At 44.8% G+C, this 22,824-nt stretch overlaps 1 protein-coding gene across 3 annotated transcripts in view; it reads right to left on the reverse strand.

The window, feature by feature from the left end:
- RIPK1 (receptor interacting serine/threonine kinase 1) overlaps window positions 1–19,049 on the reverse strand; it is a 37,651-nt gene extending 18,602 nt beyond the window's left edge. The window contains exons 1-6 of one of the 3 annotated variants that reach the window (XM_068557480.1): window positions 18,738–19,049; window positions 17,197–17,351; window positions 6,854–7,076; window positions 5,901–6,057; window positions 3,537–3,674; window positions 1,176–1,401 (exon numbers count right to left, since the gene is read on the reverse strand). In XM_068557480.1, the coding sequence (XP_068413581.1) occupies window positions 1,176–1,401; window positions 3,537–3,674; window positions 5,901–6,057; window positions 6,854–7,005 (673 nt within the window). In that variant the 5' untranslated portion in view covers window positions 7,006–7,076; window positions 17,197–17,351; window positions 18,738–19,049. Of the gene's footprint in view, window positions 1–1,175; window positions 1,402–3,536; window positions 3,675–5,900; window positions 6,058–6,853; window positions 7,077–17,196; window positions 17,504–18,171; window positions 18,604–18,737 lie in introns of those variants that run through there. The other 2 variants (XM_068557479.1, XM_068557478.1) reach the window with 2 other exon arrangements.
- Window positions 19,050–22,824: the final 3,775 nt, after the last annotated feature.

A 22,824-nucleotide genomic window follows, 5' to 3' on the forward strand; every position in this document is an offset into this window, starting at 1 on the left:
CTGTAGTGTGAATGGCGGGCGGCACGAGGAGACTGCCATAGAAATACAGAGGGTTTGACCTAGTGAGGGCCCTGTGGGGAATGGGGAGAAGCGGATGTACCTTGAATCAGATATACCTTGAGTTCACAGTTGTTGTTTTTCTGTTTTTTGTTTTTTTTCCCAGCCACGCCACGCGGCTTACAGGATCTTAGTTACCCGACCAGGGATTAAACCTGGGCCTTCAGCAGTGAAAGTGAGGAGTCCTAACCACTGGACCGCCAGGGAAGTCCCGAATTCATCGGTTTTGGTGTCTGATTGGATGCGGGAGATGAGGGGCAAGGTTGAGTCTGGGATGACTAAAATTTCTGGTTGGGCAGCTCGGCTGGTAGCTGGTGATGCCATTTTCTGAACATAGAGGAAAGCTGAACGAGCTACTAGGGCAGCACGGAGAAGATGGATTTGTTTTGGGGGACGCTGCTTTGGGGTTCCCCTGGTACGTGGACTGGGTCTGACTAATAGACAAGTGGATATCCAGGCCAGGGCTGGAGATGTGGGAGGCGTCAGCAAAGAGGTGATCATTGAACCATGGGAGCTGATAATCACCCAGGAAGAATGGGCAGGAGAACGTCCATTAGTTTAGATACTTAACACACTAAAGAATGGCTAATCTGTTCTCCTGCACGAACCATGACTTTCTCATCTTTATATTCTCAATTCTGAGTAAAGTCCCACAGTAAGTACTGAAAAGAAACAATTTCTGAATGAAGGATTAGGGGACGAATGAAAGTATGGAGTGTATGCCCTGAAAGGGTTAACCCCTCATAAGCAGAAGCAGGCAAGCTTTCCTGTCCGGGAGGAATTATGGAATGTTACAGCACCTCCCAAGCTTAGATGCGTTATCAAGGCTCCTATCTGTCCTACGATCCCTGATTCCTAAACTGAGATGACTCATTCTTTCAACAAACACTTCCGGAGCGCCTCCTAGGTTCCAGGCACTGTGTGTGTAGATACTGGGGAAACAGCAGTGAATGGATCAGATGCGGTCCTGGCCCTTGTGGAGCTTAAGGGTCCAGTCGGTCAGACAGACATTAAATGAACAAACAATGATACACCTTAACTGACTTCACTGAAGGCCCATATTCCATTGAACAACTTTTGATTAGTACTCAAATCCCACTCCTCTATAACTGCCTTACTTTCATACGGCTCCTTATTGGCAAAGACGGCCCAGAGCACTATGGCGAAGCTGAACACGTCCGACTTCTCCGAGGGCCTCGAGCTGATGTCGTTCAGGTGCTCGGGGGCCGTGTAGTGGAGGCTGCTGCCGTCCTTTGTGGTGCTGTTCCCTCTCCTCTGCGCAGCAAGCTCCTCTCTCATCAGCTCACTCCACGTCTTAAGGGAGGCAAAGCCAAGGTCAGCTATCTGCAAGGGAGCAAACCCACAGGATTGTTCTGTGAAGGCTGCAAGCAAATCAGATTTGCCTTCAAATCTGGGGCTTCTTTAGTAGATGTGAGGTACAGTAACATTTCCAGAAATGGTTGCACTAGGTAAGTTTAAAACAGCTACTTCTGAACAGACTAGTAGAAACTGTATGTCCTCAGTCATCTGGAAAATCTCCCTTAAGAAATGTCTGTGCGTCAGGTTCAAGCCCTGGTCTGGGAAGATCCCACATGCTGTGGAGCAACTAAGCCCGTGCGCCACAACTACTGAGCCCACGTGCCTAGAGCCCGTGCTCCACAACAAGAGAAGCCACTGCAATGAGAAGCCCACGCACCACAACGAAGAGTAGCCCCTGCTCGCCGCAACTAGAGAAAGCCCGCGCGCAGCAACGAGAATCAAACACAGCCCAAAAATAAATAATTAGATAAACAAATTTATTAAAAAAGAAAAAGAAATGTCTGTGTGAAATTCTGGTATCTCAATTCTTACGCAATAAAACCTGGGGGCAGGGGGTAAAGGGGTGAGCAAAGCAGAAGATGTTTCTGAGATGAACACAACGAAACATGTTCATTCTAATTCCTCATTTATTCTGCATATATTTTTCAACTATTTCTGAGGTTAGGAAAAAACAGGTACTTTCTTCTCAGCAGATGTGTTTAGCAGATGGTACTGCATCTTCTATTTTTCCAGATGGTGCCCAGAAGCCCAAGGATGCGAATTTCCGAGGAGCCCAAAGACAGACTGAGGACAAGGACCGCAGTGCTACCTGTGCTGAGCTGGGAGCCTGAACCTACGACGGGATGAGAAGGAGGGACAGACGGACAAAAGGCAGAGGAAAAACACCAGGGCCACACACAGAACCAAGAGGGAGGTGGCAGGGCAAAATGACAGAACACTACAGTTAAGAAATCAGAGGTGACAGTTCCACTTTTGCCTCAAGGAACCCAAGCATTTGGGGATGATTTCTGGCATGTGATTATCTAAAATCCTCAAATTCTAACCCAGAACATAACAGATAAGTTACTAATGTAAAGAAGAACCTTCGGGGCTTCCCTGGTGGCGCAGCGGTTGAGAGTCTGCCTGCCAACGCAGGGGACACGGGTTCGGGCCCTGGCCTGGGAGGATCCCACATGCCGCGGAGCAACTGGGCCCGTGAGCCACAACTACTGAGCCTGCGCGTCTGGAGCCTGTACTCCGCAACAAGAGAGGCCGCGATAGTGAGAGGCCCGCGCACCGCGATGAAGAGCGGCCCCCGCTCTCCGCGACTGGAGAAAGCCCTCGCACAGAAACGAAGACCCAACACAGCCAAAAATAAATATAAAAAAAAAAAAAAAAAAAAAAAGAACTGGGAGGATATCACACTCAATTATTAAAAAAAAAAAAAAAAAAAAGAACCTTCTTTTAAAGACACAGTAATAAAAACCCCCGTCCAGGACTAGAACAGAGTGTGAGAAGCAGAATCTTCTGGTAAAGGGATGCCTGTGCAAGCAGTTCCCGAGTCCTCCCCCAGATGCCACTTCCCCTTTCAGACGCTTGCGCTTGGATTCCTGCCGCCAATGCCAACTAGATGTGACACTCCGCCTAGTGAGTGCGTGCTCTGGAGGGAGCAAAAGAAAGACCCTTTGCCTTCTTCCTTTTACTACAGTGGAAAGAGAGTTTTCAACAGGAAACTGAGTTTGAGAAAGGAGATGATGGGACTTCCCTGGTGGTCCAGCGGGTAAGACTCCACGCTCTCAATGCAGGGGGCCCAGGTTTGATCCCTCGTCGGGGAACTAGATCCCATGTGCCGCAACTAAGAGCTCAAATGCCTCAACTAAAGATCCCGCTCACGGCAAGGAAGATCCCGCATGTCACGGGTACAGCCAAATAAATAAGTAAATAAATAAATACTAAAAATAAAAAAGGAGATGAAAGTAAATGAATAAATAAAAAATACCAACTCCATCAAATCTGCATCTTGCTTTTCCTTCCTTGGTAGAGCTTTCTGGCACCACCATTACCAGTTATGAGCTGAGCCAGCTCTTCTTTTAGTGTGTATCATGGCCAAAAATGGATTTACAGTGGACAAGTAAAACTAAAATTACCCCAATCCTCCAGAAGCCTTGACTATGGTTTACCTTAATGTGAAAGTCACCATCCATGAGGATATTTTCAGGCTTGAGGTCCTTGTGTATTACACCTTCTCTGTGTAAGTAGCACATTCCTTCAATGGTCTCCATAATTATCCTTCCTTTCACAGAGAGAGGGATACTGATCTAAAACGAGTGATAGTAAGCCCGTGAATGGAAAGGTAATCAAAGAGGCCAAAGCAACCGTTTCCTTCAAGAGTGGTGGGGTCTGAACCTGAGGACAGAGAGACCAGGTTTCCTTCTACCAGGCCCTGCAGCACTGCTGTCATTGCAAAACAACCCGCCCTTTAAGAGAGATTTCATCCCACGTGCTGAGGGTGTTCACACTGTGCTTTGTCAGTGTGCAAATGAAATATGATTATTATTATTATTATTATTATTTACTTAAGATGTGTCCCGACTACCTTGCATGGTGCCTGTAATATTTGTTGAATGAATGCATATGTATACAAAAAACACAAATATTCTCAATGGTGTACTAATATGATGTGCTACTATATATTAAATATGTAAACAATGTCATAAAATGTATGTATGAAATAAGGTTAAGAGAAAAAAAATACAAGGGAATGTGCTCACATTGATCAAAAACAGGTAAAGATTAATCTACGAGATGACATGATGTGGTTAAAACAATGCTAAAGTGAATTTAACATCTGTTTGGTGATTTGGTATCAGATACGTCAAGCCTTTGTAGATTCTCGGGTCACTCTCACTTAAAATTGTATTCTAGTTATATGAATATCAATGTTAATATAGACAATTTCAGTTTCTATTAAACAGTTTTGCTTAACATTGAAGAACACAAACTCTCACTCTGTGTGTGTGTGTGTGTCTGTGTGTGTGTATGTATGCAGTCCCTAGATTACAAATAGGCTGTTTCCTAAAAATTTATGTGTATGTTAGTTGTTGATAAACAGGGAAAAAATTTAAATGATGGAAGTTAGATTCCCAAGTCAGTCCCACAAAACACCTTAAGTCATAAAGTGGCTGCACTACAGTATTAGTAGCCTGATCACCACATACAAAAAAAACCAAAGCCAGAGATTCTGCCTTTTTCCTTGGTACACCTTTGGACTTGGGAAAAAATTCTGAGCACGCCAAGTAGATCCCCTTTCTTTCCCTCTTTCTGTTTGTCTCCCTTATATCCTCCCGAATTTCTTCTTGAGCCCCCACGGGTGTACCTTATCTTAGCCTGATCCGTCCCACAGAATGTCTCTTGTCCCAAACGATTTATCTCCCAATCAAAATGCCTACTTGCTTCACGGATCATATCTCGTTTGGGGAAGAAGAGAAGTCTGATCAAATTACAATACAACCGGTAAGCGACTATCGTTTACCCTTCCCCGCAACTATCTGTGAGAGATTTGTCCGACTGAAAAAGAACTGAAGAACTGACATGGCTTCAGGCGGCTGGGTGGTGGGGAGGGGAGAAGACGGGAAGAGGGGGGATATCTGCATAAGGACAGTCATAGCTTCCCCGTGGGCACTCTCTACTGTGCCCACCCCAGTTCTTTGCGTTCCCCACACCGGCCAGGCTCTAGTTCCTTCGCTCGTGCCCTTCCCTCTGCCTGGAACGCTGACTTACTCCCTAGTTCTCTGCTTCAAACCCTCTGCTTGTCAGTCACACTCCCGCTCCAGCCTCCTCCTTCTGGAATCCCTTCCCATCCATCCCACGCTGGGGAGAGAGCCCCTCTTCTGTGTTCCCACAGCTCGTTAGGAGCGTGTCTATCAAAACACCACCACAGCAGACTGTTCACTTCCTGCCCCGTTCCTTGTCTGTGTCACATTTGCTACTGCTTCCTGAGCAAAGAGCACAAGGCGTTCCTCCTAACAGGTACGTACACTTTTAAAACTGCTTTAAAGTTATCTGTCTTTGGTAAGCAGTATTAACCTTCCTGTTCTAAGCCTTCCTTACCCAGTGTTGTTATTCTAATGTTCTATATTTAACCTATAAGTTTCTTCAATGGCATCAAAATGCAATCACTAATAGTCCATCTTCAGTCATTTATAGTGTACATCTTTTCATCAATCAATATTTAATTGTAATCCATTATGCACGCACCCCACATCAGACCACGTGCTTCGTGAAGACAGTGCCTGCCTCTGAACTGTGGATCTGAGAGTGGCTGACAAAAGCCGCCTACAACACTGAGACCTGGAGATGACCCTCCGAGAGAGGGATGGACACCTGCCTGTAGGCACTGAGAGGAGGGCGAGTCCACCTTCTGGGCATGGAAAGTCAAGGAAGATTTAATGAGGGACTGACTTGAGAAAATCCCAAACATCCAGCCATTCACAAAGGATTGTTGTGCACCAAGGAGCTGGCAGGGCACGCTCTCGGGCCTGTACCTGGGCCTTGAGCACGTGCATGAGGTCGCCCTTCTCCAGGTACTCCATCACCAGGGAGTAGTTCCCGTCCTCCATGATGACACCCAGCAGCTTGACCACGCGGCTGTGCCGCAGCCTGTGCATCACCCTGCCCTCCTCCAGGAGGGCCTCGCTGTACCTGGGGAGGGAAGGGGGTTCAGACGGACAGAGGCAGCCCCCGCCCCCTTCCCGCCCCCAGAAACGCCGCGGCGTGGTACGCCTTGGAGTATCACTGCACACGCTCTGTGATCCCTTGTGCGTGTGCTGGTCTCTACCAGACACAGACCACAAGCTCCGGAAGGCGAAGCAGTTTCTCGTTCACTCTATATTCCTCCTTCCCAGTGACCGGCAGCGAGTGCTCAAGAAATGTTACGTGGATGAACGAATCAACGCAAAGTATCAATACATGAACAGCAGCAGCGAAATGCGGCCGGAAAAAAGGACTGTGCTGGACAGTGTAATAAAAAACACAGTCGCTCTCATAACCACTCTGGCGAGAACAGAGGGAAGTAAAACGATGCCACCAACTGCCTTAGAGAGAGGGTTCCTGGAACCTCTCATTCATGAACCAGCGTTTTGTTCCTGTACTTAGGGCTGGTCCTCACCAACACTGTGAAGCAAGGGCATCCATCCGTCTTCCCTGCTCCCTCCCATTCCCTTTCCATTGGCCCCTGCGTTGCCCTGGGTCTTCTTCCCTTTCTCTTTTTCCTCCTCTTCAGTTTTCTTCCTTTATTTGCCAGCTCTGAGCTCTTCCCTAGCCAGCCTCTGAACCCTCATCAGCGATTCAAGGATGTTAATATCTACCCTTCGGGGTTATCTGACATAAAGTCCGGGTGCTGACCCGTGCACCCCATCTGTCTCATTCTAAAGCCGGTGCTGCCAGTATCCACGCCCTGGCCGGTCACGTGGCCCATCTGCCTCTGCCCCCAACTCACTCGGCACGCTTGGGGCCCGTGTACACCTTCTTCAGCACCACGAGCCCATGGGATCTGTGTAAACACAGAGACACCTTCCCGAAGCCCCCGCCGTCCAGATCCTTCTGCTGCAGGAAGTCAGCGGAGTTCATCTTAATGTCATCCAAGGACATGTCTGGTTTCCTTCTGAGTGCTCAGAATGCCCAAAAAATACACAACTTTTTATTCCCCTCAGAGCTGTGCCCTGTGAAGAAAATAAGAGGACACGTCAGTGCAGAAAAATCATTATTCAAAAAATATATGCAGGGGCTTCCCTGGTGGCGCAGTGGTTGAGAATCTGCCTGCCAATGCAGGGGACACGGGTTCGAGCCCTGGTCTGGGAAGATCCCACATGCCGCGGAGCAACTAGGCCCGTGAGCCACAATTACTGAGCCTGCGCGTCTGGAACCTGTGCTCCGCAACAAGAGAGGCCGCGATAAGGAGAGGCCCGCGCACCGCGATGAAGAGTGGCCCCCACTTGCCTCGACTAGAGAAAGCCCTCGCACAGAAACGAAGACCCAACACAGCCATAAATAATAAATAAATAAATAAAATTAAATTTAAAAAAAAAAAAGACAAAACTGTAGTTCCCAGAGGCTCTCATTAAAAAAAAAAAAAAAAAAAAAAAAAAAAAAATATATATATATATATATATATATATATATATATATATATATATATATATATGTAACGTTCCACCAGGCACTTGGTGTGCCTTTATTTTTTGAAGATAGATTTATAGTCTCTAAGATGAAAGTTTTTCATGTTTCCAGGAACCACAGAAAACCACAATCTTTCTTCCTTAGACTTTCATTTCTAGCAACATGAAAGACTAAAAACTCTGTTACAAAGGACCCGTATACATTGGATAACATAATACAAACATCCATTCAAGTGCATAGCTAGGCTCAGCAGAAAGGAAAAGAACTCCAGGGACGGAAAACAAACAGCGTATGGGGCAGGGGTCACATGATGGCTGCTGTGGGCTGAACGTCTGTGTGCCCCCCAGATTTGTATGTTGAAGCCCGAGCTCCGACAGTATTAGGAGGTGGGGCCTTTGGGAGGTGATTAGGCCATGAAGGAGGCCTCATGAACGACATCAGTCATCCATGAGGCCTTACAAAAAGACAGGAGAGAGCTTGCTTCCTCTCCTCTCTCCGCACCCATCCCCCTTTCTCTCCACCATGTGAGAGTACAATGAGAGGATGGCTGGCCATCTGCAAACCAGGAAGCAGGCCCTCACCAGACACTGGATCTGCTGGTGCTTTGACCTTGGACTTCCAGCCTCCTGAACCATGAGAAATAAATGTCTGTTTAAGCCGCCCGGTCTATGATAATTTGTTACAGCAGCCGAGCTAAGAAGTGACCCTGTGGGGCACCACCAACGTCAACATCCAAAGGTCAGGGTTTAAAACCCAGCCAGAGACAGGAGCTGAGGTCAGGACATGCAAGAAAAGAGGGTTGGAACAAAGACTCCGCCCTTAACATGGCACTTCTCAATGTGCTACCCTACCCCACAATGAAAGGATGGACTACAAAAAAAGCAGTCCACTAGCAAAGGAACTTGTTTGTCTTAGACTGAGCTTGGGGTAAAAAGAAGTCTCCATGTGAATTCATAACCTTGGGCTTGTCTTCAAATAGATTTGGGCTTTAAATTTACACTCCTCTTACCTCTTATGGCCAGGATCCCCCAAATTAAGAACTTTTATATAGAAAGTGGTCACAGGCTGATGACATCCCTGGGTTATAAGGTTAAAGCAAACAAAACACCCCCAAGGCAGACCAGACAGGATTCCCACTAATAAAGCCTAACTTAACATGAGCTCCCTTTCCAAAATTATAAAACACCGGAAAAAAAAAGTCCACCATGAGCCAAACCCAGCATATACAACAAACAGCAGTATTAGGCACCAATTGTTCAGGTAATTAAACTACTGAATATCCTTAGAAATAAACAGGTTTAAAGTAATTATGAACAAAAGAAAAGGAATTTGAAGAATACAAAGAGAACAACGCACTATCTAAAAAGAGTAGGAAGATATGGAAAGGACGAAGATTGGAGACTTTGAACACAGGGTCAGAAAGTGCGCAATATGTGTAATCTCAAAACACAGCTATATGCTTCATCTTTCTTTCCTTCTTCCTTCATTCATTTAGTTTTCCCAAACTGAAATGAAGAATAAAAATTCTCGGGGACCAACATGTGACACCAGTACACACCCACCGGAGCACCCAGAATTAAAAAGGCCACCACCACGTGCCAGTGAGCCGGAATTCTCACACGCTGCTGGTGGGAATACAAAATGGTACAATCACCTGAGAAAAGGTCTGGCAGTTTCTTATAAAACTAAACATATACCTACACTATGACCAAGCAATTCCAAGCCCAAGGAAATGTAAACATATGTCCCCAAAGACCTGTACAATGCTCGTAGCAGCTTTATTCATGACCGTCCAAAACTGGAAACAGTTGTCCATCAGTAGGAGAATTGGTCAAAAAAAAATCCTGTGGTGTATTCACAGATAGGCTACTACTCAGCAATAAAAAGCAATGACCTAATACACACAACAATATGGAAGAGTACCAAAAACATTATGCTAAGGTAGAGAAGGTACCAAAGGATCCATAGTGTATAACTTCATTTACATTAAGTTTTAGAACAGTCAGACTCATCTGTGGTGGAAACCGGTTGCCCAGGGACGGGGTGAGGGACCTTTCTGGGGTGAAGGTAATGTTCTACCATCTCAGTGGGGGTTTGGGTTACACAAGCAAAATCATCTGTCAACACCCAACAAATGTACACTGAAGAACCGCAGGAAAATTTTACATCTAGAAAAATCTGTAAACATGCTGAACTTGTTAGCGGTATGCATGCTGAAATATTTATGGGTAAGTGTACTGATATCTGCAATTTACCTTGCAGACAGATAGCCCGGTGGACAGACAGAGGGATAAGTATATGGATAATTATATGATAGAGCAAGCAGAGTAAAATGATATAGATACTGCATATATGAGAGTTCACTGTAAAATGTTTAATTTTACTTTTTTGTTTATACATATTTAATTTTCATTTTTTTCCCATACACCCCTCACCCATTTGTCCTAATAGTACATTTGTCAAAACTAAGAAACTAACATTGGTATGTCACCATTAACTAAATGCTCTACTTTTTTCTGATTTCACCAGTTTTTCTACTAATTTCCTTTTTTGCTCCAGGATCCAATCCAGGATACCACACTGCACTTTGTAGCTCTTGATTTTTTATTGTTTTTTTTTTTTTTTTTTTTTTTTACCTTGTGACCCCTTCACCCATTTCTCCCACCCACACCAACTCTCTTCCTCTAGTAACCACCAATCTGTTGTATCTATGAGCTTGTTTCTTGTTTCTTTAAATTTAAGATTCCACATATACATGAGATCATGCAGTATTTGTTTCTCTGTCTGACTTATCTCACTCAGCATAATGCCCTCGAGGTCCTTCCATGTTGTTGCAAATGGCAAGATTTCATTCTTTTTATGGCTGAGTAATATTCCATTGTATGTAGACCACATCTTCTTTATCCATTCAACCATCGATGGACACTTAGGTTGTTTCCATACCTTGGCTATTATAAATAGTGCTGCAATGAACATAGGGATGCATATATCTTTTTAAGTGAGTGTTTTCATGTTCTTCAGATAACTACCCAGGAGTGGAATTGCTGGATCATACGGTAGTTCTATGCTTAATTTTTTGAGGACCGTCTATACTGTTTTCCATAGTGGCTGCACCAATCTACATTCCCAACAACAATGCACGAGTTCCCTTTTCTCCATATCCTCACCAAAAGTTATTTTTCTTTTTGATAATAGCCACTCTAAAGGTGTGAGGTGGTATCTCGTTGTGATTTTGATCTGCACTTCCCTGATGATTATGATGTTGAGCATCTTTTCACATGTCTCTTTACTATCTGGATGTCTTCTTAAGAAAAATGTCTATTCAGGGACTTCCCTGGTGGGGCAGTGGCTAAGACACCGAGCTACCAACGCAGGGGGCCCAGGTTCGATCCCTGGTCAGGGAACTAGATCCCACATGCATGCCGCAACTGAGGTCGCATGCCACAACTAAGGAGCCCGGGTGCCACAACTAAGAAGCCGGTGAGCCGCAACTGAGGTGCCAGCCTGCCACAACTAAGACCCAGTGCAACCAAGTAAATAAATAAATAAATATTTTCTTAAAAAGTCTATTCAGATATTCTGCCCATTTTTTAAACAGATTTTTTTTGTTGTTATTGAGTTGTGTAAGTTCTTTATATATTTTTTGTTAATAACCCCTTAACAGATACATGATTTGCAAATATTTTTTTCCATTCAGTAGGCTCCCTTTTTATCTTGTTGATGGTTTTCTTTGATGTCCAGAAGCTTTTTAGTTTGATAGTCCCTCTTGCTTAGTTTTGCTTTTGTTGCTTTTACTTTTGATGTCAAATTTGAAAAATCATCACCAAGACCAATGTCAAGGAGCTTACTGCCTATGTTTTCTTCTAGGAGATTTACGGTTTCAGGTTTTACATTCAAATCTTCAATCCATCTTGAGTTAATTATTGCGTATGGTGTAAAACAGTGATCCAGTTTAATTCTTTAGCATGTGGCTGCCCAATTTTCTCAACACCATTTATTGAAGACACAGTCCTTTCCCCATTTTTAGCCTAGCCTACCTAAAATGTGCTGAAAACACTTACATTAGCCTACAGTCGGGCAAACTCATCTAACAAAAAGCCTGTTGTATAATAAAGTGTTGAATATCTCTTGTAATTTACTGAATACTGTACTGAAAGTGAAAAACAGAATAGCTGTATGGGTACAGAATGGTTGTAAGTGTATTGGCTATTTATCCTCGTGACTGCATGGCTGACTGGGAGCTGCAGCTCCCTGCTGCTGCCCAGCATCATAAGGGAATTTCATACTACATATCGCTAGCCTGGGAAAAGATAAAAATTCAAAGTACAATTTCTACTTAAAGCCTATTGCTTTGGACCATCATAAAGTTAAAAAATTATAAGTCAAACCATCATAAGTTGTGGACCATCTGTATTCTTGGCTCTTTTGTAAGTTAATTGATCATTTATGTGTGGGTTTATTTCTGGGCTGTCTATTCTGTTCCATTGATGTATATGTGTGTTTATGCTGGTGCTATACTGTTTTTTTTAAATATATACATAAATTTATTTATTTATTTGTTGGTTTTTGCTTTTGGCTGCATTGGGTCTTCGTTGCTGCACGCGGGCTTTCTCTAGTGGTGAGCGAGGGCTACTCTTCATTGCGGTGCGTGGGCTTCTCATTGCAGTGGCTTCTCGTTGCGGAGCACGGGCTCTAGGCACATGGGCTTCGGTAGTTGTGGCAAGCGGGCTCAGTAGTTGTGGCTCAAGGGCTCTAGAGCACAGGCTCAGTAATTGTGGTGCACGGGCTGAGTTGCTCCGCAGCATGTGGGATCTTCCTGGACCAGGGCTCGAACCCATGTCCCCTGCACTGGCAGGTGGATACTTAACCACTGCGCCACCAGGGAAGTCCCTGCTATACTGTTTTGATTACTATAACTTTGTAATACAGTTTGGGAAGTGTAGTATCTCCAGCTTTGTTCTTTCTCAAAATTGCTTTGATGACTTGGGGTCTTTTGTGTTTCCATACAAATTTTAGGATTATCTGTTCAATTTCTATGAAAAATGTCATTGGAATTTTTACGGGAACTGCACTGAATCTGTGATATGGACATTTTAACAATATTAATTCTCTGAATTCATAAGCATGGAATATTTCCATTTATTTGTGTCTTCTTCAATTTCTTTCCTTAATATCTTGAAGTTTTCAGTATACAAGTCTTTCACCTCCCTGGTTAAATTTATTCCTAGATATTTTACTCTTTTTGATGCAATTATAAATGGGACTGTTTTCTTAATTTCTCTAATAGCTCATTATTAGTATATAGAAATGCAAAATATTTTTGTATACTGATTTTGTATCCTACAACATTGCTGAAATTGTTCATTAAACAGTTTTTTGATGGAGTCTTCAGTTTTCTATGCAAAATATCATGCCACCTGCAAACAGTGACAGCTTCATTGCTTTCTTTCCAATTGGTATGCCTTTTCTTCTTCTTGCCTAATGGTTCTGGCTAGGACTTACAATACTAAGTTAAATAAAAGTGGCAAGAGTGGGCATCCTCGTCTTATAACTGATTCTGTTTTTTTTTGGTTTGGCCGCACCTTGCATGCAGCTTGTGGGATCTTAGTTCCCGGACCAGGGATTGTACCCTGGCCCTCAGCAGTGAGAGCACAGAGTCCTAACCACTGGACCGCCAGGGAATTCCTGTCTTGTTTCTGATCTTAGAGGAAAAGCTTTCAGTTTTTCACTGTTGAGTATGATGTTAGCTGCAGGTGTAAAATCTTTTTAACTTTGCACTTTGAAATTTTTCTTAATGAAATGTTGGGGGCAGGAAGTTGTTTGTTTGAAAGTACCTGAAGGGGTTTCTGAAAATGCCTAGGCCGACAGCAATCCTGTGCCCTGGGCTGCTGCAGTCTGGCTCAGGCAACCAAACTTCTACACCCTTTACAAAGGTTTCAGTGTGCCCTGCCCCTCCAACAAAGCTCACATATCAGCACGGAAGATATGCTATGAACCATTTTCCTGTAACAGGAGACATTTCCAAGCAAGAGGAAGTACCCTCTGGAAAGAAGCACATCTGTGGGGCAGAGACAGGGGTTGGGGGAGGCTGCCCAGATAAAGGGCATAAAGATGGAGGGGACAGGGGTGAGTCAGGGACTGAAGGTGAGGTACCAGAAGCCATCATGATGGTGCAAAGAGCACAGGCTTTTCTCCCGTATGAACTCCACCTCTAATTTATCAGCCCTGTGTCTTGGGTAACTTACATAAGCCTCAATTTCCTCATTTGCAAAAGGAATAATAATGACTGCCTCACAAGACTGGTAAGGATTATGTGAGAAAAAATATGTGAAAACACATTTGTTGCCTGCTTTACGGTTCTGGCTATGATTGGCCCACCGAGCCATACGCTTCCACGTTCATCCTGTTTCCCAAGCTTTCAGAATACGAGCATGCAGCTGGGATCACTCTTCTCAGCAGCTCTCTACTGACCAGTCCTTGTGAGGGTGGGGTGGGGGGAGACACAGTTATCTGTCCCACTCTCCCCTACAAGTCCTCTGAGGGCACATTCTTCTCCTGGCTAGAAGCTGTTGCTACTTCGGGTCTCAGAAACGTCATTTCCTCAGGAAAGCCAACCCACATCTTCCCATTAGACATTTTCACAGCACCCAGTACTTCCCCTTTGAAACAGGACAGCTATAATTTGGGAGTTATTTCAATTAAGCTCACAGAAGGCAGGAAACTGTCTGTCTTATGCACTGTCTACAGTGTCCAGCACAGCACCTGACATATGGCAGTTGGTCATTAAATACATAATTTTTTTAATAAAAGAACTATTTAATCATCCAAAAATAAAGAATATAGTTAAATGAATTACAGCACATTCATAAGATGTAATATTATACAACCAATACATTAAAAGGTAGATGGCTAGCTATACATATAGGTATATGTACAGGAAAAAAGACACAGCGAAATACACTAAAATGTTAGCAAGGATATCTGGATGGTTGGGTGATTTTTACTTCTTCTTTACACTTCTACTACATTTTCCAAATTTTCTGCAATAAACATGAATTACCTTTAAAATAAAATTTATTTTTTAAAAGGGAATAATTCCTTCACTCAGTCGTTCTTTATTCTAAGGAATCAAATCAGAGATACTGATACAGAGTATGTACAAGGATGTTCCCGGTAACATTAGGTAAAACAGCAAAAGCACATAAAACAACTGACAGATACAGGATAAGGGAGAATAAGTTATGACCCATTCACACTATGAAATACATCTAGCAGTTTTCAAAAATGATGTTATGTATGAATGTTTAGTAACATTAAAAAAGGCTCACAGACAGAGTAAAGAATCAGGAAGGAATTATAACCATGCCCTGAAATATGCCCATGGGGTATCAAGATTCAGCTCTCTCCTTCAGCCCAGGTCTTGTCTCCTCAGAGCTGCCAAGACCAACTAGGACCTGCAGTGCCTCCTGCAAGTGGGATGGAGCTCAGGGGAGGGGAGCCTGCACACGGGTCGGGTCGGCTGCACTTTGTGAGGCTGGCTCCTGACCCCAGCTGGTTCTCCTCAGTCTGCGGTTTGCTGGTTTAGTCTGGTCTTACTTAACCTTATGCACCTTTTGCATGGTTTCCAATGATTTCTTTTGTTTTTACTGTTTCCCTCCCTATTTCTCCATGAATGATTCAACTTTATAAGCACTGAATATTTTAGGAAGGACTTGTGAGTAACTTAGATACCCAAGAGTCACAAAAACACTGAATGTAGGCAGGTAGAAAACCACATTATAAAGCCATGTTACAGAGTAGTTAATGAAGGCACACTAGCCTGTTATATCGTCTTATGATTAATTTCAACAAAGAATGTAATTGTATCTATTTTAATGGAATTTATTGTTTTCTGTATATTTAATTCAGTGACTTAGGGAAGCAAATCTTTTCCATTGAACTTAACTGAAAATCCCAAGAAACTTCACAAATTATCCTCTAAGGCAGGGTAAGTCTATATATCAAAATATTCATATCTATATTCAATTTTGTTAGTCAATTATACCTCAGTAAAACTGGGGGAAAATGCAAATTATTAACAATATATAATACCAAAAAAACAGGCAAAACTCATCTACAGTATTAACAGTCAAGACAGTAGTTCCTATTAGGTGGAAGCAGGAGGCTGTGAATCAGAGAAAGCGCAGGGGCTTCAGGAGTGATGGCAATGTCTCATTTCTTCTTAATGTTCACTTTGTGATACTTAATACAGCTGAACAGTTATGACTTGTGTACTTTTCTGTGTATGTTATACCTCAATAAACAATTTTTTTAAAACTTTAAAGAATATTCGTATTTACCTTTAAGTGGTAGAGGACTGTTTTTTCAATTTTTCGATGATAACCATACATAATGAGTCTGACAGAAAATGCCGGCTGCCGACCTATCACTGCCCCCCTTTTTCCCTGCTAACAGAACTCTGTTTTTACTCAGGTATCCAATGGGGATTTCTCAAGGTTCTTTGATTATAACTGCTTGATACTTTGCCCCAGATAAACAAGAGCTCTGAGCAAGGAAGATCTAAATGATGGGCAAGAGAGAAGACTGGAAGAGTTCAACCCAGCGTTATCATGTACGTTAGCACATTATGACCCTCTGAAGTACCAACTTACATCGTTCCAATTTACAAATAAAGAAACTAAAATCTGGAGTTTAATGATTCACCTAAAGTAGCAGATCCTGGAACTCAGCCTTTACCTCTTCACGCAAACTTCCGCTATCAGCTCACTAACACATGCTACTTCTCTAGAGAGCAACCAATAATGTCTTTGTTAAAATCAGATGCAAAGACTTAATCTTACAATTGCTCACCTATACTAAATAAGTATGCGACAGTCAGAAACATAAGGAACGTACAGACTAAATTTAAAAAACATGAAACTAAGTGGTTCGAAATCAATATTCTACAGGTTAACTAACACGATCATTTTTGCCAGAGTATAATATCCAACCAAAGCATGGGAAGCTCTGTGTTTTTTCCATATTCCCAGATCATACTGGTGGTATTAACATGTGGATTAATAATCACCCAATAGTAATTTGCGATTTTGGAAACTGCTATTTAGGGATTTTTTTCTTAATTCTCATTAATAGTCACAATCCTGAAAGTACAATATAGCTCTGGTGTTCAACATAGCTCAGACAGAGGAAAATGAAAGTTAATTGTTACTGCTGTTTTATCAGTAATAATAATGATGATGATGATATACCCCCAATTTTTTTTTTTTAAATTAATTAATTAATTAATTTATTTATGGCTGTGTTGGGTCTGCGTTTCTGTGCGAGGGCTTTCTCTAGTTGTGGCAAGTGGGGGCCACTCTTCATCGCGGTGCGCGGGCCTCTCACTATCGCGGCCTCTCGTTGCGGAGCACAGGCTCCAGAGGCGCAGGCTCAGTAATTGTGGCTCACGGGCCCAGTTGCTCCGTGGCATGTGGGATCTTCCCAGACCAGGGCTCGAACCTGTGTCCCCTGCATTGGCAGGCAGATTCTCAACCACTGTGCCACCAGGGAAGCCCCACCCCCAAATATTTTAAGCAAGCTTAGTCTTCACCTTTTGTGTTTAGAAGGGTTGCAGTTTTCCAAATTTATAATAGACTATAATTTCCTCCCTGCTCTTGCACCTACCTGATGGTTACAAAATGCAGATCAAGTAAGAAGTCACTCTGCGCTCCAAAGCTCACTCCTGCCTTGATTTCTTCAGGTGTAAATCAGGGGAGAAGTAATAGTGGTCTAAAGACCAAAGGACTTCTGGGAAGTTGGTTGAATATAACAGCCTCGGGCTTTGTCCAAGATACACGAGCAAGGAAGAGCCAAACGATCAGCAGACAAAGAAATGAACAACCAACACTCCCTTTGTGGGGTTTTGTCCGATGCTTAGGAAAAAAGGATGTAACTTATCCTCTTCAAAACTCTCAAGAAACCAAGAACAAGCCTAATGAAGAACAGAAATGTATGTGTGTAGCCAGGACATGGAAGCAACCTAAGTGTCCCTTGACAGATGAATAGATAAAGAAAATGTGGCACATATATACAATGGAATATTACTCAGACATAGAAAGGAACGAAACTGAGTTATTTGTAGTGAGGTGGATGGACCTAGAGTCTGTCATACAAAGAGAAGTTAAGTCAGAAAGAGGAAAATAAATACCGTATGCTAACACATAGATATGGAATCTAAAAAAAAAAAAAAAAGGTTCTGAAGAACCTAGGGGCAGGACAGGAATAAAGACGTAGACATCGAGAATGGACTTGAGGACACAGGGAGCGGGAAGGGTAAGCTGGGACGAAGTGAGAGAGTGGCATGGACATATATACACTACCAAATGTAAAATAGATAGCTAGTGGGAAGCAGCCGCGTAGCACAGGGAGATCAGCTCGGTGCTCTGTGACCACCTAGAGGGGTGGGATAGGGAGGGTGGGAGGGAGACGCAAGAGGGAGGGGATATGGGGATATATGTATATGTATACCTGATTCACTCTGTTATATAGCAGAAACTAACACACCATTGTAAAGCAATTATACTCCAATAAAGATGTTAAAAACAAAACCAGAAACTCTCAAGAGACTATGAACATTTCGTAAAAGCACACGCCACTGACCACCGAACAGAAGACGCCTCCTAGGGTGACAGCATCCTCCCCTTCGTCGCCGTTAACCCCTTTCCCACTTGCCAGCACACGTCTAAGACGACGCGGAAACACTTCTGACTGCTTCGCAATTCGCGGCGACCCCAGCCCCCCAGTCAAAGGCCCTTCCGAAGGGCGGGGGAGGAGGCCCGGCCTGGGACGCCTGCGTAACCCTGTTGCGGCGAGAGCACGCACCGCTGAGGCTTAAGGGCACCGCAAGGAAAACCCACCATCCCCACCAAAACAGCGGTGACCACGTGACAGTCCATTCCTACGTCACGCCGTTATCGCGCCCGAGGCGGGTGTCCGCCCTGTCCGGACAGACCGAAACCCCCGGCCAGAGAGGAGCCCGGCTGGGCGGCAGACAGTATGCAGTTCTGCGCCCGACTTCCCGGAACGCCGCGGACCGCGCCCACCGCCTGACCTCCGGGAGCGCCGTCGCCCGCCCACCGCCCGCGCGCCGGAAGCGGAAGCCCCGCCCCTGGTCGGAGGCCGACCCGCGAGACTGCCCGCGGCCCCGCTTGCCCGCGCAGCCGTACCGAAGGATTCGCTTTCGTTTCCGCGGGAAACTTCCCGAGGCCCGAGGCCGGGTGAGGGAGGAGGCGGCGGGGGCAGCCCGGAGTTGCTCCGACGCCCGGCAGCCTCGCCGGCGCGGGGCTGGGGTGGGAGCCGAGCCTGTCGGGGGGTCGCCGGGGCGGAGCAGTCAGCTCACCGCGCCCGGCTCCGCGGGCCTGCCGTCCGCCGCGTGCAGTCCAGCGGGTCGGCGCGCTCCGGCTCCCCTTGGAGTTGGCCGCGGGACCCCGCGCTCCGGGAGGCCCGTCCGGTGTCCACGTCGCCTGCGCGCCGACTGAAGGAGCTCGGCCGGCGGAGGGCGTGGACTGCTCGCTCCGCCTCCGCGCCCGCTCCTGCCCGGGAGGAAGACGACGAGAGTGCCCGCCCCGCGCCCGGCGGGGCCTCCTGGCCGCTTTTTAAATCCCAGAGGATCGCGGCTTTGCTGTGTTTCTGAGCGGGGTTGGGAGGCCAAGAGAAGAGAGTTAGTGCGCCGAGTCATAGAAACCACTCACGGAAACCTCCCAGGCGGGACAGGCAGCGCGGTAGGCACTGGGTTGCTTACCCGGGGGATTGTGAGCCTTGCGGGTCAGCAGCACTGGAACCTTAGACAGGTAGCTACCAGTCTCTCATCTCCTTCACCTGTAAAGTGGGGATAATCTGCTCTGTGGGGCTGTGGAGGAAGAAACTGGGTACTTATTTTGCAGCCCTATACAAAGGTGACTGGGAAGTCTCAAGCAAAATGGGAAATGTTTGCTATAGTGTTAGGTTAAAAAGCTAATTATAGGGCTTCCCTGGTGGTGCAGTGTTTGAGACTCTGCCTGCCAATGCAGGGCACACGGGTTCGAGCCCTGGTCTGGGAAGATCCCACATGCCGCAGAGCAAATGGGCCCGTGAGCCACAACTACTGAGCCTGCGCGTCTGGAGCCTGTGCTCCGCAACAAGAGAGGCTGCGACAGTGAGAGGCCCACGCACCGCGATGAAGAGTGGCCCCCGCTTGCCGCAACTAGAGAAAGTCCTCGCACAGAAACGAAGACTCAACACACCCAAAAATAAATAAGTTAAAAAAAAAAAGCTAATTATATTCACAGCGTGATTATATACTATAAAAAGATACATACATCAAGAGAATGAGATGCCACAAGATGAAAATATTTGCAAAAGGCATATCTGATAAAACAGTTATCCAAAATATACTAAAAGTGCAAGAAAAGGAAAAACGCAGTTGAAAATGGGCAAAAGATCTCAACGGACACCTCACCATACAGACTGCAAATAAGTATATGAAAAGATGCTCAATATTATAGGGTATTAGGAAATTGTAAATTTGAAAAGCCAATGAGATACCACTACATACTGTTGATCTAAAATAAATTGACTGCCAACGATTTCTCCAGCAAAAACAGGTTTATTATGAAAAGAATTACAATTTGGGGGCTACCACCACGGGAACCTGCATGCAAGTCCCCAGCAAAAATGGAAAGGAGGACACTTTTATGCGGGGAAAGGAAGTTGGGAGGGATATAGTAAAAAACAAAAACCAAAAAAAACAGTCTATTGCTTTTCATTGGCTGAGTTGTTGCCAGGAAAGAAAAGGTCTCTCCAATTGTTGCAGGGTGTGATACTTCCCCCTCCCGCTTTATGATCTCCTGACTCTCTTTCATTGAGGTTTCTGTTCTTTTTTGTTTGTGTGTTTTTTACATTTCCCCCTTTTGATCAAAAATCTTTCTCTGAAAGCACCTGATCAAGCATGAGGATTTTTTTTGGTGTCAGTGGCTTTTTGTACCTCAGTGCCAGGGAGGACCTTTCCTGTGTACAGTCTCACATCAGAGGGAAAAGGCAGATTTCAAACCTACTGAGGTTACATTTGAGTATCGAGGAGTAGCAGAGAGAACCGTGAGGCACTTTTCATCTAAAGTTCATATGTTACCAAGATCAGAGACACTGGAGATCATCTGAGCATGTCATCATCAAAGGTTTGGTGACAAACTCCAACAGGCCTGGAATGGATATTTTGGGAAAGATGTCTCATCAGATGTTATCTGCTTCAATTCTGGGAAATCTTTCAGGTCACCAGATGATGTGCAGGTCTAGTCAGGGTTTGGCACTTTCTTTAAGTGTGTCATGTGAATCCAAGAGTCAATTCCTTGTAGTTTGGTGGCACAAGGGTTGGTTTAGCAGTACTTGATAGGGGCCTTTCCAGCAAGGTTGAGGAGAGTTTTTCTGGAGGTATTTACTCCAGTAGATGAAATCTCCAGGTTGCAAGGTGTGATTCTTTTTTTTTGTTTTTTTTTTTAAATTGTTACTCTTTTTTTTTTTTTTAATTATTTATTTATTTATGGCTGTGTTGGGTCTTCGTTTCTGTGCGAGGGCTTTCTCTAGTTGCAGCAAGTGGGAACCACTCTTCATCACGGTGCGTGGGCCTCTCACTAGCGCGGCCTCTCTTGTTGCGGAGCACAGGCTCCAGATGCGTAGGCTCAGTAATTGTGGCTCACAGGCCCAGTTGCTCCATGGCATTTGGGATCTTCCCAGACCAGGGCTCGAACCCGTGTCCCCTGCATTGGCAGGCAGATTCTCAACCACTGCGCCACCAGGGAAGCCCGCAAGGTGTGATTCTTAAAGTCTTCATTTTCTGAGAGACACTGAAAAGATTGCTCTACCAAAATACAGTTATTCTTAATTGAAGTAATTAGGCCTTTACAATATTGAAATATCCCTCCTTTTATTAAGTCTGGGTCAGAAGAGACAGGAGTGAAGTGCATTGGGTGTCCCGTGACCATCTCAAAGGGTGAGAGTTTATGAATTTAAAAAGGGATAGATCGGTAATTCCCTGGTGGTCCAGTGGTTAGGACTCCATGCTTTCACTGCTGAGGGCGTGGGTTCAATCCCTGGTTGGGGGAACTAAGATCCTGCAAGCTGTGGGTGTGGCCAAAAAATAAAAATAAAATAAATAAAAAGGAATAGATCTAAGATTCAGAAGGACCAATGGCAGTGCTTTTGACCAAAGTATTTGGAGGGCCTCTGTACATTTTGCCAGTTGAGTCTTCTTTTTTTTTTTTAATTTATTTATTTTATTATTTATTTTTGGCTACGTTGGGTCTTTGTTGCTGCGTGCTGCTTTCTCTAGTTGGTGGCGAGCGGGGGCTACTATTCATTGCAGTGCGTGGGCTTCTCATTGCAGTGGCTTCTCTTGTTGCGGAGCACGGGCTCTAGGCATGTGGGCTTCAGTAGTTGTGGCTCGCGGGCTCTAGAGCGCAGGCTCAGTAGTTGTGGCACACGGGCTCTAGAGCACAGGCTCAGTAGTTGTGGCGCACGGGCCCAGCCGCTCTGCGGCATGTGGGATCCTCCCAGACCAGGACTCGAACCCGTGTCCCCTGCATCAGCAGGCGGATTCTTAACCACTGTGCCACCAGGGAAGCCCGCCAGTTGAGTCTTAATAGCACCATCAGTGCATGCAACTAAACCACAGGACTGAGGGTAGTAAGTGCAGTGAAGGTGTTGTAAAGCCGGCCATACAGTACACACTTGTTGAAGTACCTCACCAGTAAAATGGGTTCCTTGATCACTATGAAGTTCAAGAACGGTTTCCCAGATAGGGATAATCTTTTTCCAAAAGGACTTTTACCACAAAAAGGGGTAGTCGCCTCTCTGCAAGGGAAGGCTTCAGTCCAGTGGGAAAACATGCAGACTGTGACAAAAATATATCCGTGAGATGGGGGAAATTGTATGAAATTTGTTTGCCAGACCTGGAATGGTCCATTAGGCAGTTTAAAATATCATTGAAGGTGGGGTGGACACTGGAAAGGCTGGTTAGAAGGCTGAAGGTGACTAAAACATTTGAATTTGTAACAATCTGTTTTCCAGCATCTTGGCTGCTTGCTATAATAGCAGAAACTAGGAGGGTTTTGGTTTCGTTTAGGGCCTTTGCTGCAGTTGAATATTAAGAATTTTGGCAGTCTTCCTTTGACGTGACTTATCCAGAGTGTCAGAGAGCTGGTTTGCCAGATTAACTAAATCTGGGGTGATACAGTTTTCCAGTATATTGTGGTCCTTTTTAATAGAAGGGAGAGATTCCAG

This window comes from Eschrichtius robustus, chromosome 12 (assembly GCF_028021215.1).
Source record: "Eschrichtius robustus isolate mEscRob2 chromosome 12, mEscRob2.pri, whole genome shotgun sequence".
Classification (NCBI taxonomy): Eukaryota; Metazoa; Chordata; class Mammalia; order Artiodactyla; family Eschrichtiidae; genus Eschrichtius; species Eschrichtius robustus.